General features: G+C 42.6%; 1 protein-coding gene across 2 annotated transcripts in view; it reads left to right on the top strand.

Moving 5' to 3' along the window:
* The first annotated feature begins 2,288 nt into the window (after positions 1 to 2,288).
* Positions 2,289 to 19,917, top strand: part of LOC120056173 (kinesin-1 heavy chain-like) — a 41,331-nt gene continuing 23,702 nt past the window's right edge. For both annotated transcript variants that reach the window (XM_039004386.1, XM_039004385.1), the window contains exons 1-7: positions 2,289 to 2,616; positions 10,492 to 10,579; positions 12,213 to 12,391; positions 14,475 to 14,523; positions 15,305 to 15,360; positions 16,976 to 17,063; positions 17,375 to 17,499. In XM_039004386.1, coding sequence (XP_038860314.1) covers positions 2,488 to 2,616; positions 10,492 to 10,579; positions 12,213 to 12,391; positions 14,475 to 14,523; positions 15,305 to 15,360; positions 16,976 to 17,063; positions 17,375 to 17,499 — 714 coding nt within the window. In that variant the 5' untranslated portion in view covers positions 2,289 to 2,487. The remainder of the gene's footprint in view (positions 2,617 to 10,491; positions 10,580 to 12,212; positions 12,392 to 14,474; positions 14,524 to 15,304; positions 15,361 to 16,975; positions 17,064 to 17,374; positions 17,500 to 19,917) is intronic.

Below are 19,917 nucleotides of genomic sequence, written 5' to 3'. Positions count from 1 at the left end.
TACATTGTGTTGTTTAAGTGTTCCCTTTATTTTTTTGAGCAGTGTATATAGGGACATTTGAGACACTGTTTAAGCCTGGGGACTCCTCTGTTTCCTAGTGACAATAGTGACTATGATCCAGTCTATCACAACCACACCTATTAACTCACTCTCACTCTGAGAAAATAAACAGAGAGCCACCCGATCTAGTATTTAAATGAGCTGAGACATCCCAAAAAATTGCCATCCTTCGCTATTACAGGTAGCAGCAGCCAGGAAATCTGCTTAAACACTATCCTGGCATTTTTCCATTGTGTCATATGTTGTGTGAGAGAGGAGGCTATAAAGGCTATAACAGAGAGTCTATAAGTCTACAGGGAATGATGTAGAAAGTCATCTAATTTTTCTATATTACACACAGTGCCTTCAGAAAGTATTCATACCCCATTGACTTATTCCACATTTTGTTGTGTTACAGCCTGAATTCAAAATTGATTAAATATATATTTTTTCTCATCAAATCTACACACAATACCCCATAATGACAAAGGGAAAACATGTTTTTAGAAACAGAATTTTGTCATTTACATAAGTATTACACCCATGTGTCAATGTTAGATTGACATGTTAGATTCAATTTTGGAAGCGATTACAGCTGTAATTATGTAAGAGCTTTGCACACCTAGATTGTACAATATTTGCACATTATTATTTTAAAAAATCCTCAAGCTCTGTCGAAGTTGGTTGTTGATCAACTGCTTTTCAAGTCTTGCCATAGATTTCAAGCCGATTTAAGTAAAAAATTTAACTAGGCCACTCAGGAACATTCAATGTCATCTTGGTAAGCAACTCCAGTGTATATTTGGCCTTGTGTTTTAGATTATTGTCCTGCTGAAATGTGAATTTGTCTCCCAGTGTATAAGACACACAGGAAAGCCAACTGAACTAGGTTTTCCTCTAGGATGTTGCCTGTGATTAGCTCTATTCCATTTGTTTTTATCCTAAAAAAACGATCTAGTCCTTGCCAATGTCAAGCATACCCATAACATACCCATAACATGATGCAGCCACCACCATGCTTGAAAATATAAAGACTGGTACTCAGTGATGTGTTGTGTTGGATTTGCCCCAAATATAACGCTTTGTGTTCAGGACTTAAAGTTAATTTCTTTGCCACATTTTTTTGCTGTTTTACTTTACTGCCTTACTGCAAACAGGATGCATGTTTTTGAATATTTTTATTCTGTACAGGCTTCCTTCTTTTCACTCTGTCATTTAGGTTAGTATTGTGGAGTAACTACAATGTTGTTGATCCATCCTCAGTTTTATCCTATCACAGCCATAAAACGCTATAACTGTTTTAATGTCACTATTGGCCTCATGTTGAAATCCCTGAGCGGTTTCCTTCCTCTCCTGCAACTGAGATACGTCTGTATCTTTGTAGTGACTGGGTTTACTGATACACCATCCAAAGTGTAATTAAAAACTTCACCATGCTTAAAGGGATATACATCTACTAATAGGTGCCCTTCCTTGTGAGGCATTGAAAAACCTCCCTGGTCTTTGTGGTTGAATCTGTGTTTGAAATTCACTGCTCAACTGAGGGCCCTTACAGATAAATGTGTTGGGTACAGAGATGAGGTAGTCATTCAAAAATCATGTTAAACACTATTATTGCACACAGAGTGAGTTCATGCAACTTATTATGTGACTTGATAAGCAAATGATTTACTCCTGAATGTATTTAGGCTTGCCGTAACAAAGTGGTTGAATACTTATTGACTCAAGACATTTCAGCTTTTCATTTTTAATTAATTTATAAAAATGTCTAAAAACATAATTCCACTTTGACATTATGGGGTATTGTGTGTAGGCCAATGACACAAAATCTCAATTTAATCCATTTCAAATTCAGGCCTGTAACAAAACAAAATGTGGAAAAAGTCAAGGGGTGCGAATACTTTTAATGATAACTAAACTCATGCATTTTGTCATTTATCATTCATACGATCTGAGGCAATACTGGATAATCAATAACCATGCATTGCCATCAAGAAAAGCCAACATTATCTCTTCATGCATGAGTAATAGCTAAGTAATAACTGATCTCAACAATTAGTCTATTGATTGGTTATTGCCATAGTATATTCATTTATATAGGTCAATGATATGAACTCGCAGAAACATAATTGACCAGACTGGATAGTGTACTAAGGAGCTACATCAGAGAGTGTTGACGATTTAGGGTGACGTAATTTGGTATATGGGTCCCACGGACAGAGGGGGTGAGCAAGCCAGTGATCCACCGGCATCATGGCTTCCACATTGGATATGAAGTGTTTTTAGCACACCCTAGAAGAAATAGCCATTCATTGTTGAAAATCGGTGCCCATTCTAGTGTCATATTGGGACTGAGGAGCCGTGCCGCCCTCTTCTCTCCCTCGACCGCCTCTAGAACGAGGATCTACAGTGTTTTTATTGTGAGTTTTCATCCATAAATCGTGGAAGATGGCCGACGTACCGGCGGAGTGCACCATCAAAGTGATGTGCCGTTTCAGGCCCTTGAATAGTTCAGAGGTGACCAGAGGGGACAAATACATACCTAAGTTTCAAGGGGAAGACCATGTGGTCGTCGGGGTAAGTTGGTTTGCCATATTTCTTTGTCTGCAAGCGAGTGCCCTCTGACAGTCTGCGCTGCGCCATTGACACGGTGATCAGCTCGGCCAGCAGTGTCACTAGTTACGTTAGCGTAGCTAGCTAGCTGGCTAACTGACCTACCTGCCCACCCACATCAGCTGTGTAGCGTTAACGTTAGCACTAAGCTAGTTCACCCACACCATCACCGATCGGAACAGGACACTATTGATTGCTAGCCAGTCAAGTTTGTATCGTTTGCTAGCTGTATTTCTCTGCTTTGCCGAGTCAACTTTGTCGTCGCAATGAACTAATCTTGCCGTGTCAGGTAACGTTAGCTACTGTAGCTGGTCAGTCAGCTGTCATCCAACAACAACAATGACAGGCAAGTGCTAGCTAACTTTAGCTAGCTAACTACAGTACCAACAACATGAGCTAACGTTGCGTTCAAAATAAATGCTCATCATTTTTCAGTTAACACTCAACACCTGCTGGGAGTTCATCTAGCTATTTAGCTAACGCTTGGCCAGCTGAGATGGCAGTGGCAGATTAGCTGGCCTAAAGTTAGCTACACCCAGCCGCAAAGATGGTGCAGAATTTGACTAGCTAGCTACTGTAACTAACTGTTTCATCAACAAGATCACTGACAAGCCAGCTACGATGACTGCCCCTGAGCCCATTTGATTTATTTTAGCTAGTCAAACCAAGACGGTTGTGCGGTACGTTACAAGACTATAGTAGCGAAGTACAGTACTGTATGAAGAGCAGAATTTACAATTCAGATACAACACATTTAATTAATTCATAACCACCGTTACGTTAGTAGATGTTTGTACAATGTCTGTTCATGTTGTTATAACGGCGGGTAGTGACATTTTTCTTCAAGTTAGTGTAGTGCACTTAGGTAGCTACATTAGTTATTATCTCTGTAAATATCTGGTCCATTACTAAGTGGATTCAGGAAATGGCAGTTTGTTTGTTTTCTTTAGTCATCTTGGAATGTAGACTCACGTCTGCACTCAAATGTCACTATATTCTCTATGTAGTGCACGACTTTTGACCAGAGCCCTATGGGGTGTATATAGGCAATAGGGTGCCATTTGGGACACGGCCTTGACACCAAATAAGGATAATGAAATGGGTGCCACTCTGTTATCACAAAAGAAGGAAATCCCTTCCACACAAAGGGGTGTTTGAAGTTCATTTTTTTTTTTATATTGTTCTCTCTAGACATAATCCCTTTCCTTGATCTGTGGGGAAATTGGTTTGAAAAGAACTGTCTGTACATGTCATATCATGCCATCTTTTCATATTTGCACTGTAGGCCAGAAGAGAATAAGCACTAGATGAGGTATGACCACCCTTTGTCAGTGTTCAAACAGAGCCATGGACTTTGATCCCTGGTCTGGACACACCTCACCAAAGCCAACATAATGAAGTATATAAAGGTTTATATAGTAGGCTACAAATAGCAAGACGTTGTAGTTCTGTAACTTATTTACACTGTGTGTTCTTGCACATCTTCATCTTCAACCTCCCTTTTAAAACTCCCGAGTGGCGCAGCATCTAAGGCGCTGCATCTCAGTTCTAGAGGCGTCACTACAGACACCCTGGTTCGAAACCAGGCTGTATCACAACCGGCCGTGATTGGGAGTCCCATAGGGCGGCGCACAATTGGCCCAGCGTCGTCCGGATTTGGCCGGTGTAGGCCGTCATTGTAAATAAGAATTTGTTCTTAACTGACTTGCCTAGTTAAATAAAAAATGTAAAAAACAACACAGTCAGTTTGTATATTTTAAATGTGGGTAGTACATAGCACCACTATACACAACACTACTATACAATATCACGCTTGTAGGACTTGGCATAGATTTGACTCTGTACGGGTACCCTCTGTATATAGCCTCGCTACTGTTATTATATTGTTGCTCTTTAATTATTTGTTATTATTCTATTTTCAATTTAAATGTTTAAAAAATATTTTTTCCTATAGTTTATTTTAGTAAATACTTTCTGAACACGTATTATTCTTAACTCTGTGTTGTTGGTTAAGGGTTTGTAAGGAAGCATTTCACTGTAAAGTCTGTTGTATTCGGCGCATGTGACAAATTCAATTTGATTTGGAGACTGAATAAAGAATTACATCATCATTCATGGGAAACGCAGTATGATGACATCATGGCCATTGGCCACTGAAAGGGATGGCCAGTGTAGATATATAGTATATATTTGGGCCAGGGGTGGATCTGAGCTGGCATAATGGAACTTGGCCCATTTGCCTATATCATTCAGCCACAATGTTGAAGACAATAATCTATTATAGCGATAGAAAGTGATGGTTGTCGCCAGTGCTTGTTTTGTTGACATTTTCAGGGCTTGTGATGTCATTACTTTCCCAGCGTATTATCAGATAGTTGTAGGATCAGAGCTTAGACCTCTCTCTCTGTCCAATCAGAGCTTAGACCTCTCTCTCTGCCCAATTGCACACACACACACACACACACACACACACACACACACACACACACACACACACACACACACACACACACACACACACACACACACACACACACACACACACACACACACACACACACACACACACACACACACACACACACACACACACCGCTGGCCCCCTGGGTAATCCCCTTGTCTTTCTCCTGGCAACCAGCTGTTCCACCAATCAGAGAGAGTTCTGTTGGGCGCGGCTGTGTGCTTCCTCTGGGTTGGTGGGACTGTCTAGTGATTATTATTATTATAATGCCTGTTTGTTTCACGGATGCACTTATCCAGGGTGACTGACTCTAACTCACTTAGCTCATATTTTGTATCTATTTGAAACAATCCACTGTATAAATATAAAACCTCAACGGCAACATCTGTCCACTCCCTAGGCTTGGGACAAGTACTACACAGACAATTATCTCTGCTCTGATGTTCTTGGCACAGTGCAAACCAGGGGAGCTGAGATGGAGGGACAGATGATGCTTACACCTGGAACCTTGAACATACTGTATGTTTTTACTTCTCTGTTCTGATAGGCTGAACCTTAACCAGTCAACTATACAGAACCAGGATGTAGCCTCGACAATCTCAGTCAGCTTGGTACAGCACTGGAGATGGAAGAAACTAACCCAACAGTCTTCCATCCAGTCTCCGATGAGACACAGAGAGAGAGTAGTTCACTAGATCTAGAATAGCAAATGCAGGGGTGAATTATTCAGGCTTCTATTACTGCCCTGACTGTCAGTCCTGCTGCTGGTGCTGCTCACGCAGAGAGAGCGATCACGTCAGCCTCCCAGGGTAGGATGCTGTCACATGATTCCACCATCTCCATACAGCTATACACAGACACACACACACACACACACACACACACACACACACACACACACACACACACACACACACACACACACACACACACACACACACACACACACACACACACAGCACCCTGAGAGTGTGCTACTTTTAGCTTCAGCAGTGGAAACTAACTGAAGATAGGTGCAGGAGAGAGGACTGAGGGAGGGAGGGAAGAGGAGGGAGGGAAGAGGAGTGAGGGAGGGAAGAGGAGAGGAGGGGAGGGAGGGAAGAGGAGTGAGGGAGGGAGGGGAGGGAAGAGGAGGGAGGGAGGGAGGGAAGAGGAGGGAGGGAAGGGGAGTGAGGGAGGAAGAGGAGTGAAGAAGAGATGAGAGAGAGGCTTCCACTATCAAATCAAATGTTATTTGTCACATACACATGGTTAGCAGATGTCAATGCAAGTGTAGCGAAATGCTTGTGCTTCTAGTTCCGACAGTGCAGTAATATCTAACAAGTAATCTAACAAATTCACAACGACTACCTTATACACACAATGTAAGGGGAGGGAATAAGAATATATACATATAAAGATATGGATGCTCAATGGCCGTGCGGCATAGGCAAGATGCAATAGATGGTCTAAAATACAGTATATACATATGAGATGAGTAATGTAGGATATGTAAACATTATTGAAGTGGCGTTATTTAAAGTGACTAGTGATACCATTATTAACTCCATTTATTAAAGTGGCCAGTGATTTGGGTCTGTATGTTGGCAGCAGCCACTCAATGTTAGTGATGGCTGTTTAACAGTCTGATGGCCTTTAGATAGAAGCTATTTTTCAGTCTCTCAGTCCCAGCTTTGATGCACCTGTACTGACCTCGCCTTCTGGGTGATAGCGGGGTGAACAGGCAGTGGCTCGGTTGGTTGTTGTCCTTGATGATCTTTTTGGCCTTCCTGTGACATCAGGTGGTGTAGGTGTCCTGGAGGGCAGGTAGTTTGCCCCCGGTGATGCGTTGTGCAGACCTCACTACCCTCTGGAGAGCCTTACGGTTGTGGGCGGAGCAGTTGCCGTACCAGGCGGTGATACAGCCCGACAGGATGCTCTTGATTGTGCATCTGTAGAAGTTTTTGAGGGTTTTAGGTGACCAGCCAAATTTCTTCAGCCTCCTGAGGTTGAAGAGGTGCTGTTGCGCCTTCTTCACCACGCTATGTGTGTGGGTGGACCATTTCAGTTTGTCCGTGATGTGTACGCAGAGGAACTTAAAACTTTCCACCTTTTCCACTACTGTCCCGTCAATGTGGATAGGGGGGTGCTCCCTCTGTTGTTTCCTGAAGTCCACGATCATCTCCTTTGTTGTGTTGACGTTGAGTGAGAGGTTATTTTCCCGACACCACACTCCGAGGGCTCTCACCTCCTCCCTGTAGGCTGTCTCGTTGTTATTGGTAAAGAAGCCCACCACTGTTATATTACAGGTCGAATAAACTTGTCAAACTAAGTATCTTCAGGATGTTGTTATCATAAATATTCAATAACGTTCCAACCGGAGAATTCCTATAGAAGTAATGGAACGCAAGTCGATATCATGTGGAATGCGCGTGACCAGGAACTGGCACTCTGCCAGACCACTGACTCAAACAGTTCCCATCCGGCTCCACATCACAGTAGAATATTCATTCAACGTTCTACAGACTGTTGACATTTAGTGGAAGGCGTAGGAAGTGCAAACAGATCCATAACTTACTGGGATTTCAATAGGCGATGAGTTGAAAATCGACCAGCCTCAGAATTCTCACTTCCTGTTTGGATTTCTTCTCAGGTTTTTTCCTGCCATATGAGTTCTGTTATACTCACAGACATCATTCAAACAGTTTTAGAAACTCCAGAGTGTTTTATATCCAATAGTAATAATAATATGCATATATTAGCATTTGGGACAGAGTAGAAGGCAGTTCACTCTGGGCACGCTATTCATCCAAAGTGAAAATGCTGCCCCCTATCTCTAAAAAGTTAATTTGTCTGGGTGCGAGACGTCGATGTCCACGACGGGGCTGGTTTTCTTTTTGTAATCCGTGATTGTCTGTAGACCCTGCTACATAGGTCTCGTGTTTGAGCCGTTGAACTGCGACTCTACTTTGTCTCTATACTGATGCTTTGCTTGTTTGATTGCCTTGCGCAGGGAATAGCTACACTGTTTGTATTCAGTCATGAATCCAGTCGCCTTGCCATGATTAAATGCGTTGGTTCGCACTTTCAGTTTTGCGCGAATGCTGCCATCAATCCACGGTTTCTGGTAAGGGAAGCTTTTAATAGTCACAGTGGGTACAACATCTCCAATGCACTTCCTAATGAACTCACTCACCGAGTCAGCGTACACGTCGATGTTATTGTTTGAGGCTACCCGGAACATATCCCAGTCCGTGTGATCGAAGCAATCTTGAAGCGTGGAATCCGATTGGTCAGACCAGCGTTGGATAGACCTGAGAACGGACACGTCCTGTTTTAGTTTCTGCCTATAGGAGGGGAGCAACAAGATGGAGTCATGGTCAGATTTGCCGAAGGGATATATGGTTTCCAGTTTACATAGGGTCCAGTGAAGTTATTTCAGGGCCGCCCAGGTATCTGCTTTGGGGGGGAATATACATGGCTGTGACTATAATCTAAGAGAATTCTCTTGGAAGATAATGCGGTCGGCATTTGCTTGTAAGGAATTCTAGGTCAGGTGAACAAAGGGACTTGAGTTCCTGTATGTTGTTATGATTACACCATGACTCGTTAATCATGAGGCATACACCCCCGCCCTTCTTCTTACCAGAGAGATGTTTGTTTCTGTTGGCGCAATGCATGGAGAAAACCAGGTGGCTGTACCGACTCTGACAACGTATCCCGAGTGAGCCATGTTTCCGTGAAACAGAGAATGTTACAGAGAATGTCTCTCTGGAAGGCGACTCGTGCCCTAATTTCGTCCACCTTGTTGTCTAGAGATTGGACATTGGCGACTAATATGCTTGGAAGCGGTGGATGGTGTGCTCGCCTTCTAAGTCTGACCAGGAGGCCGCTCCGTCTGCCTCTCCTGCGGTGACCACGTTGTTTTGGATCGGCCTCTGGGATTAGAACCAATGTCCAGGGTGGAGGTGCGAATAAAGGATCCGCTTCGGGAAGTCTTATTCCTGGTCGTAATGTTGGTAAATTGACGTCGCTTTTATATCCAATAGTTTTTCGCGGCTGTATGTAATAACACTTGAGATTTTCTGGGCTAAAAATGTAAGAAATAATAAATAAATAAACAAATTACTGCATAGTTTACTAAGAACGTGAAGCGAGGCGGCCATCTCCGTCGGCGCAGCACTATGATTGGAATTTAAACTGGGTATATACTTTCCAGGCAGTTATTACCATTCTATTGCCTAGTAAATACAGAGTCTATAGGGGGGGAAATCCAGTTGGCTAAAGCACTTCCATCCCCCTGTGGCTGTTTATTCTGCACTCTGAGTGATCTTGCATTTATCACTGGCCTGTTCAATAGATGTGTTTGTACATTCTAGACAAATCAGATTTTCCCAAGGCAGACCAAGAAGCCAGTAGTAGTGTCCGTGAAAGACATCACTGAAAAATACTAGAACAATGGTTTCACTGTGTCATCTCCACTGAGTAATCATGACTCTTTCAGGCTGCAGTGTAGTGGAGGTAAAGGAGCACTGCCTTCCAGACTCATGAGAACTTTGAACTTGGTCTGTACTACTGATAGTGAGGATAGGCCCAGCCTAATGTTGTCAGTACTGCAGCCTAATGTTGTCAGTACTGCAGCCTAATGTTGTCAGTACTGCAGCCTAATGTTGTCAGTACTGCAGCTTAATGTTGTCAGTACTGCAGTGTCAGTTTGGCTAGGTTGTGTTGTGGCTGGCTGTGCCCCATCTTGTGACTGATCAGTGGGTCAGGTCAGGTGATGTCCTGTACGGATAACTCTGTGGTTCTGATCAGAGAGCAGTGTTATAGCTGCTGTCCTGAATAGAGAGGTTCCTCGGAGCACAAACCCACATTTGCCTTTCGTAGTTCTACTGTGCTGCATTGGTGTACAGGACCAGTCAAAACGTTTTGGCCTCCTACTCATTCAAGGGTTTTTCTTTATTTTTAATATTTTATACATTGTAGAATAATAGTGAAGACATCAAAACTATGAAATAACAAATATGGAATCATGTAGTCACTAGAGTTCGACCAATTAGGATTTTTCAACGTGGATACCGATACCGATTATTGGAGGACCAAAAAAAAGCCGATACCGATTAATTGGCCGATTTTTACATATACATATACAGTTGGTCTTTACATATACAGTTGGTTTAAATTGAATGTCAGACAGACAGTTGTGAAACTCATTCTCTAATTTCTTTCTCTCTCTCTGTCTCTCTCTGTCTCTCTGTCTCTCTCTCTCTCTCTCTCTCTGTCTCTCTCTCTCTCGCTCTGTCTCTCTCTCTCTCTCTCTCTCTCTCTCTCTCTCTCTCTCTCTCTCTCTCTCTCTCTCTCTCTCTCTCTCTCTCTGTCTCTCTGTCTCTGCCTCGCAGAGCAAACCGTTCCAGTTTGACAGAGTGTTCCAGCCTAATACGACACAGGAGCAAGTATACAACGCCTGCGCCCAGAAGATCGTCAAAGGTGAGCTCTGCTCAGACATGGTTTATGAACACTCTGTTCTACTGTAGATGTCTGTTAACCCCTAAGGTCGATGTCCGCCCGCGGAAATCTAATTAGCATAATACAAAAATCACCATTAAAATGCGTCAGTTTAAGCCAGAGATGTTTTTTTTGCATTGCGTCTCAATCCACCACATCCACCATGTCGCACTTCTGCATCTTCGGTGAAAGCTGACAGAGATAGAGCAGTGTTTGTCAGACCATGAGACATCCCCCCCAAAAAAATTCTCACAAAATCGTCTGTAGCGTCTGAACAGTTTAGCTTACAAACTATTATGAGATATGAGACTCTCACAAACACGATGATGGTCTCCGTTTTGCTGTACGACACCAACAAGCATCTTGGGACTCGTCTGAAGTCGGTACAGTCGATCTGCTAACTTCTGTCTGTAGCATCCGAACCTTTTGGGCTACACACTAATATGATTAATCTGTGCAAAGGTGGGACTATCACGAACACGTCCATGTCGGTTGTTTTGCTCTAGGATGCCCACAGGCCTCACAAGACTCATCTGAAGGTCCCCCGGTACCAGTTAAAACATTTATGGAAGTATAATGTATATGGAGACTGTTTAATGCCCAAAATATTGGGTTAAATACATGTAAATAGTACCCGCAAAGTTCCTCTGTCCAGTGTCTGTGTTCTTTTGCCCGTCTTAATCTTTTATTTTTATTGGCCAGTCTGAGATATGGCTTTTTTTTTGCAACTCTGCCTAGAAGTCCAGCATCCCGGAGTCGCCTCTTCACTGTTGACGTTGAGACTGGTGTTTTGTGGGTACTATTTAATGAAGCTGCCAGTTGAGGACTTGTGAGGCGTCTGTTTCTCAAACTAGACACTCTAATGTACTTGTCCTCTTGCTCAGTTGTGCACCGGGGCCTCCCACTCCTCTTTCTATTCTGGTTAGAGCCAGTTTGCGCTGTTCTGTGAAGGGAGTAGTACACAGCGTTGTACGAGATCTTCAGTTTCTTGGCATTTTCTCGCATGGAATAGCCTTAATTTCTTAGAATAAGAATAGACGGACGAGTCTCAGAAGAAAGTATTTGTTTCTGGCCATTTTGAGCCTGTAATCGAACTAACAAATGCTGATGCTCCAGATACTCATCTAGTCTAAAGGCCAGTTTTATTGCTTCTTTAATCAGAACAACAGTTATCAGCTGTGCTAACATAATTGCAAAAGGGTTTTCTAATGATCAATTAGCCTTTTTAAAATTATAAACTTGGATTAGCTAACACAACGTGCCTTTGGAACACAGGAGTGATGGTTGCTGATAATGGGCCTCTGTACGCCTATGTAGATATTCCATTAAAAATCAGCAGTTTCCAACTACAATAGTCATTTACAACATTAACAATATCTACACTGTATTTCTGATCCAATTTGATGTTATTTTAATGGACAAAAAAAGTGCTTTTCTTTCAAAAACAGGGACATTTCTAAGTGACCGCACACTTTTGAACTGTAGTGTATGTGTGTGTGTTTCTTTGTGTGTGTGTGTGTGTGTGTGTGTGTGTGTGTGTGTGTGTGTTTCGGAGGAGTTGGGTACATTTCCATCTTGTATGGATTAATATTGATTCCTCCTCTTCTTCTTCCAGATGTTCTGGAGGGGTACAACGGGACAATATTTGCATATGGACAGACGTCATCTGGCAAAACCCACACGATGGAGGGAAACCTTCATGACACAGATGGGATGGGGATCATCCCCAGGATAGTGCAGGACATCTTTAACTACATCTACTCTATGGACGAGAACCTGGAGTTCCACATCAAGGTACCTACTGGCTAGAGCTCTACTACGTCAGAACATAGAGTTCCACAGCAGGGTAGCTACTGGCTAGTGCTCTACTACGTCAGAACATAGAGTTCTACATCAAGGTAGCTACTGGCTAGTGCTCTACTACGTCAGAACATAGAGTTCCACAGCAGGGTAGCTACTGGCTAGAGCTCTCTACGTCAGAACATAGAGTTCTACATCAAGGTAGCTACTGACTAGAGCTCTACTACGTCAGAACATAGAGTTCTACATCAAGGTAGCTACTGGCTAGTGCTCTACTACGTCAGAACATAGAGTTCTACATCAAGGTAGCTACTGGCTAGAGCTCTACTACGTCAGAACATAGAGTTCTACATCAAGGTAGCTACTGGCTAGAGCTCTACTACGTCAGAACATAGAGTTATACATCAAGGTAGCTACTGGCTAGAGCTCTACTACGTCAGAACATAGAGTTCTACAGCAGGGTAGCTACTGACTAGAGCTCTACTACGTCAGAACATAGAGTTATACATCAAGGTAGCTACTGGCTAGAGCTCTACTACGTCAGAACATAGAGTTCTACATCAAGGTAGCTACTGGCTAGAGCTCTACTACGTCAGAACATAGAGTTATACATCAAGGGTAGCTACTGACTAGAGCTCTACTACGTCAGAACATAGAGTTATACATCAAGGTAGCTACTGGCTAGAGCTCTACTACGTCAGAACATAGAGTTATACATCAAGGTAGCGACTGGCTAGTGCTCTACTACGTCAGAACATAGAGTTCTACATCAAGGTAGCTACTGGCTAGAGCTCTACTACGTCAGAACATAGAGTTATACATCAAGGTAGCTACTGACTAGAGCTCTACTACGTCAGAACATAGAGTTATACATCAAGGGTAGCTACTGACTAGAGCTCTACTACGTCAGAACATAGAGTTCTACATCAGGGTAGCTACTGGCTAGAGCTCTACTACGTCAGAACATAGAGTTATACATCAAGGTAGCGACTGGCTAGTGCTCTACTACGTCAGAACATAGAGTTCTACATCAAGGTAGCTACTGGCTAGTGCTCTACTACGTCAGAACATAGAGTTCTACATCAAGGTAGCTACTGGCTAGAGCTCTACTACGTCAGAACATAGAGTTCTACATCAAGGTAGCTACTGGCTAGAGCTCTACTACGTCAGAACATAGAGTTATACATCAAGGTAGCTACTGGCTAGAGCTCTACTACGTCAGAACATAGAGTTCTACATCAAGGTAGCTACTGGCTAGAGCTCTACTACGTCAGAACATAGAGTTATACATCAAGGTAGCTACTGGCTAGTGCTCTACTACGTCAGAACATAGAGTTCTACATCAAGGTAGCTACTGGCTAGAGCTCTACTACGTCAGTACATAGAGTTATACATCAAGGTAGCTACTGGCTAGTGCTCTACTACGTCAGAACATAGAGTTCTACATCAGGGTAGCTACTGGCTAGAGCTCTACTACGTCAGAACATAGAGTTCTACATCAAGGTAGCTACTGGCTAGAGCTCTACTACGTCAGAACATAGAGTTCTACATCAAGGTAGCTACTGGCTAGAGCTCTACTACGTCAGAACATAGAGTTATACATCAAGGTAGCTACTGGCTAGAGCTCTACTACGTCAGTACATAGAGTTATACATCAAGGTAGCTACTGGCTAGAGCTCTACTACGTCAGAACATAGAGTTCCACATCAGGGTAGCTACTGGCTAGAGCTCTACTACGTCAGAACATAGAGTTATACATCAAGGTAGCTACTGGCTAGAGCTCTACTACGTCAGAACATAGAGTTCTACATCAGGGTAGCTACTGACTAGAGCTCTACTACGTCAGAACATAGAGTTCTACATCAGGGTACCTACTGGCTAGAGCTCTACTACGTCAGAACATAGAGTTCCACATCAGGGTAGCGACTGGCTAGTGCTCTACTACGTCAGAGTTGAATTGCTTTACAGTAGCTGGTTGAAAGACATTCAGTAGAATAACTTTAGTTGACAGGGTTTTAAAACCTGTTGATTTGTCTCTGTGGATACTTTCTAATGAGACACTCCTCTTATTTTCCAGGTTTCATATTATGAAATTTACTTGGACAAGATTCGGGACCTCTTGGATAGTAAGTCTTAGGCAGAGTGAACACAGCATGTGTCCTAAATGGCGGCCTATTACCTACGTAGTGCACTACTTTAGACCATAGCCCTATGGGCCCTGGTTAAAACTAGTGCACTACATAGGGAATAAGGTGTCATTTAGGACACGTCATATATAGCGTGCCTCTCCTCCTGGCTTGTGGCCATGCTGGTGTTTATAATTGGCTAGTTTACATCGCTGTCTGTTAAAAGCAGCTGATTGATGAAATGTTGCCTGTTGAAACAGGAAAAGGGTGGATGGTGGTGTTCAGGACATCAGATGGAAATGTGTTTACTGATACTAGAATGAATCGCCTGTTCATGTTTGGACTGAAGAGAAAGAACGTCTGCATTGTGCTCTGTAAACATGGTGTATTTGTATCGGTCCTTAAATACATTTTCCTCACCCAGTTTGAGCATGAGGTTTCTTCACACACACGCAATGATACTTAAATGGCTAGTTCAATCTCCATTTAACAGCAGAAGACGGGCTTTCTGCCTTGGCTCTAGAACTATCTACAGTAGGTCTACAGTAGGAGTGTCTAAGTCATTCCATTGAGGGACTAGTGTCTGCAGGTTTGAGTTTTTTCCCCTTCAGTTAAGATCTAGACAACCAGGTGAGGGGAGTTCCTTACTAATTAGTGACCTTAATTCATCAATCGAGTTCAAGGGAGGAAGGAAAACCCGCAGACACTCAGCCCTCCGTGGCATGAGTTTGACACCCCTGGTCTAGAGTCTTGACTATGTTACATGTTTCCTTCTCTCCAGTGTCAAAGACCAACCTGTCAGTGCATGAAGACAAAAACAGAGTTCCCTATGTCAAGGTGAGTCTTCAATACAGAAATGAGCTAAACGTCCTCACTTAGTTACTCACCCAATAAACTGTTAAGACTGCAGCCACCTAATAACATAAAACATGGTGTCACCTGACATAGACAATGTAGCGATTCCCTATGAAAAGACAGGCTCTGAAGCTACTCAACTGTATGCATGCACCACTCTAACTCTCTTTGGATAAAAGTGACTGCTTAAAGCCATTTATATCACTAACTCTCGTTGGATAAAAGTGACTGCTTAAAGCCATTTATATCACTCTAACTCTCTGGATAAAAGTGACTGCTTAAAGCCATTTATATCACTCTAACTCTCTTTGGATAAAAGTGACTGCTTAAAGCCATTTATATCACTCTAACTCTCGTTGGATAAAAGTGACTGCTTAAAGCCATTTATACCACTCTAACTCTCGTTGGATAAAAGTGACTGATTAAAGCCATTTATATCACTCTAACTCTCGTTGGATATAAGTGACTGCTTAAAGCCATTTATATCACTCTAACTCTCTTTGGATAAAAGTGACTGCTTAAAGCCATTTATATCACTCTAACTCTCGTTGGATAAAAGTGACTGCTTAAAGCCATTTATATCACTCTAACTCTCTTTGGATAAAAGTGACTGCTTAAAGCCATTTATACCACTAACTCTCTGGATAAAAGTGACTGCTTAAAGCCATTTATATCACTCTAACTCTCTTTGGATAAAAGTGACTGCTTAAAGCCATTTATATCACTCCAACTCTCTGGATAAAAGTGACTGCTTAAAGCCATTTATATCACTCTAACTCTCGTTGGATAAAAGTGACTGCTTAAAGCCATTTATATCACTCTAACTCTCATTGGATAAAAGTGACTGCTTAAAGCCATTTATATCACTTCAACTCTCTGGATAAAAGTGCCTGCTTAAAGCCATTTATATCACTCTAACTCTCGTTGGATAAAAGTGACTGCTTAAAGCCATTTATATCACTCTAACTCTCGTTGGATAAAAGTGACTGCTTAAAGCCATTTATATCACTCCAACTCTCGTTGGATAAAAGTGACTGCTTAAAGCCATTTATATCACTCTAACTCTCGTTGGATAAAAGTGACTGCTTAAAGCCATTTATATCACTCTAACTCTCGTTGGATAAAAGTGACTGCTTAAAGCCATTTATATCACTCTAACTCTCGTTGGATAAAAGTGACTGCTTAAAGCCATTTATATCACTCTAACTCTCGTTGGATAAAAGTGACTGCTTAAAGCCATTTATATCACTCTAACTCTCTTTGGATAAAAGTGACTGCTTAAAGCCATTTATATCACGCTAACTCTCGTTGGATAAAAGTGACTGCTTAAAGCCATTTATATCACTCTAACTCTCTTTGGATAAAAGTGACTGCTTAAAGCCATTTATATCACGCTAACTCTCGTTGGATAAAAGTGACTGCTTAAAGCCATTTATACCACTCTAACTCTCTTTAGATAAAAGTGACTGCTTAAAGCCATTTATATCACTCTAACTCTCTTTGGATAAAAGTGACTGCTTAAAGCCATTTCATTTTGTGATTACATTAAGAGTTGATAAGATGGTCCAGTGTCGTCACAGGTTTTCTTTGTCCACAGGGATGCACTGAGAGATTTGTCTGCAGCCCAGAGGAAGTCATGGACACCATTGATGAAGGCAAATCTAACAGACATGTAGCAGTTACAAGTAAGAGTCCGCCCTAAAGTCCATCCCATATGGCACCCTATTCCCTTTATAATGCACTACTTTTGACTAGGGCCCAGGGCCCTATTCCCTTTATAGTGCACTACTTTTGAGGGCTCTGGTCGATGAAGGGAATAGGGTGCCTTTTCAGACACAATCAGTCTCTATTTGTGTATTATTATTCTACCTGCCTGATCAGTGCTGATCCCAGACCTGTTGTCTTGTCTCAGACATGAATGAGCACAGCTCCAGAAGTCACAGTATTAATATTTTAACTGATCAGTGCTGATCCCAGACCTGTTGTCTTGTCTCAGACATGAATGAGCACAGCTCCAGAAGTCACAGTATCTTCCAGATCAACGTGAAGCAGGAGAACACTGCTACAGAGCAGAAACTGAGCGGAAAGCTCTACCTTGTCGACCTGGCTGGAAGTGAAAAGGTAGGAAAAGACTATCTGAGGTTAGCTTATTGCAGCTTATTGCAGGTTCAGGAATAAAACAATGAAAGAGAAACCTGCACACTGGTCCTGTTCTGATGAAGGCAGACAACCGATTCCGATATGTCATTTTTGTAAAGGGATACTGGCAAGAGCAGTGTGCAGGCTTTCCTTTTTTTAGAGAAAAGGTACAACAACAACACAACATGTATGAGTCAAAACATCCTGATCTGGCCCCTCATGACTCTACTAACTGCCTGCTGTCTGAGGGAAACAGAACTCCCTGACACAAATTCTCTCTCTGCTACTCTCTCTCTTTCACCCTCCTTCTCACTCCCTCTCTATGTTGCGCTCTTTCTCTCCTGCTCTCTCTCTTCTGCTCTCTCTTTCTCTCCTGCTCTCTCTCTTCTGCTCTCTCTTTCTCTCCTGCTCTCTCTCTTCTGCTCTCTCTTTCTCTCCTGCTCTCTCTCTTCTGCTCTCTCTTTCTCTCCTGCTCTCTCTCTTCTGCTCTCTCTTTCTCTCCTGCTCTCTCTCTTCTGCTCTCTCTCTCTCTCCTGCTCTCTCTCTTCTGCTCTCTCTCTCTCTCCTGCTCTCTCTCTTCTGCTCTCTCTCTCTCTCTCCTGCTCTCTGTCTCAATTCAATTTCAATTTAAGGGGCTTTATTATCATGGGAAACATATGTTAGCATTGCCAAAGCAAGTGAAATAAACAAAAGTGAAATAAACAATAAAAACTTAACATTCACAATAGTTCCAAAAGAATAAAGACATTTCAAATGTCATATTATGTTTATATACAGTGTTGTAATTAAAAATTAAAAAAGTTTATTGAACCTTTATTTAACTAGGTAAGTCAGTTAAGAACAAATTCTTATTTACAATGACGGCCTACCGGGGAACATTGGGTTAACTGCCTTGTTCAGGGGCAGAACGACAGATTTTTACCTTGTCAGCTCGGGGATTCAATCTAGCAACCTTTAGGTTACTGGCCCCACACTCTAACCCAGGGGTGTCAAAGTCAAATGGACGGAGGGCCAAATAAAAAATTTAGCTACAAGCCGAGGGCCGGACTGTTCGAATGTTCATTGAAAAATTTTTAAATGACGCATATAGTCTAGTGAACCTAATTGAACCTACTGAAAACCTAACAAATATATTCCATTTCGTCTCGGAGTTGTGTTGTGTCTTTCCCTTTGCTGTCCAAGAACAGACAAATCTCCTCACGAAGCTCGAAACATCTTTGAAGCACCTTTCCCTGGCTTAGCCATCGCACCTCTGTGTGATAAGGCAAATCACCATGCTCCGTTTCTAACTCCGTCAGAAATGCCTTGAACTGGCGGTGATTCAAACCTTTGGCTCTGATAAAGTTAACTGTGCGCGTGATGATGCTCATTACATGCTCCATTTTCAAGGCTTTACCGCACAACGCTTCCTGGTGTATGATACAATGATAAGCTGTCAGCTCACCTGTCGCGTTTTCCTCTTGCATCTTTTCCCGTATCTTCGCCACCAGTCCGCTCCTGTGTCCACACATCGCAGGTGCTCCGTCGGTTGTCAAACCCACGAGTTTTTCCCAAGGCAGCTCCATCTCATTTACACATCTTGACACCTCTTCATACAAATCATGCCCCGTAGTTGTGCCATGCATAGGACGTAAAGCCAAAAACTCCTCTGTCACGCTTAGGCTGGAGTCCACTCCGCGGATGAAAATTGACAACTGGGCAATGTCAGAAATGTCGGTGCTCTCATCCACAGCCAAGGAATATGCAATGAAATCTTTTCCCTTTTTCACAAGCTGCTCTTTTAGATTGATGGACAACTGGTCTACTCTCTCGGCAATGGTGTTTCTGCTCAGACTCACATTTAAAAAGAGTTGCCTTTTTTCTGGGCAAACTTCGTCACAAACTTTAATCATGCAGTTTTTGATGAAATCCCCCTCCGTAAATGGCCGGGCTGATTTAGCGATCTCTTCTGCCAAAATAAAACTGGCCTTGACAGCAGCCTGGCCTTGTGATTTGGCTTTTTTGAACAGAGCCTGTCGAGATTTGAGGCCTCGTTTTAATTCCTCTGCCTTTTGTAGCCTTTGTTCCATGTCCATATTCTTGTTTTTGTCCGCGTGTTTCGTTTCATAATGTCGTCTCAGATTATACTCTTTCAGTACCGCCACACTTTCTCCACACAGAAGACACACAGGTTTTCCAGCTACCTCCGTGAACATATACTCCGACTCCCACCTTGTTTGAAACCCCCGGTTCTCAGTGTCCACCTTCCGTTTTGCCATTTTTGATGGGTATCTGAAAGTTAATTTTACTGTGATGCTGACGACTGCTGTGCCAATAAATATTGAAATGAAGCAGCCTACTGCTCGGTGCGTCACCGTTGCATTGTGGGAAATGTAGTATTGGTGCGTGTAAAAGATCTGC

Source organism: Salvelinus namaycush, chromosome 11, assembly GCF_016432855.1.
Source record: "Salvelinus namaycush isolate Seneca chromosome 11, SaNama_1.0, whole genome shotgun sequence".
NCBI classification, from domain to species: domain Eukaryota; kingdom Metazoa; phylum Chordata; class Actinopteri; order Salmoniformes; family Salmonidae; genus Salvelinus; species Salvelinus namaycush.
Note: the sequence above shows the minus strand (reverse complement) of the source record. Positions and strands in the feature narration are given on the sequence as shown.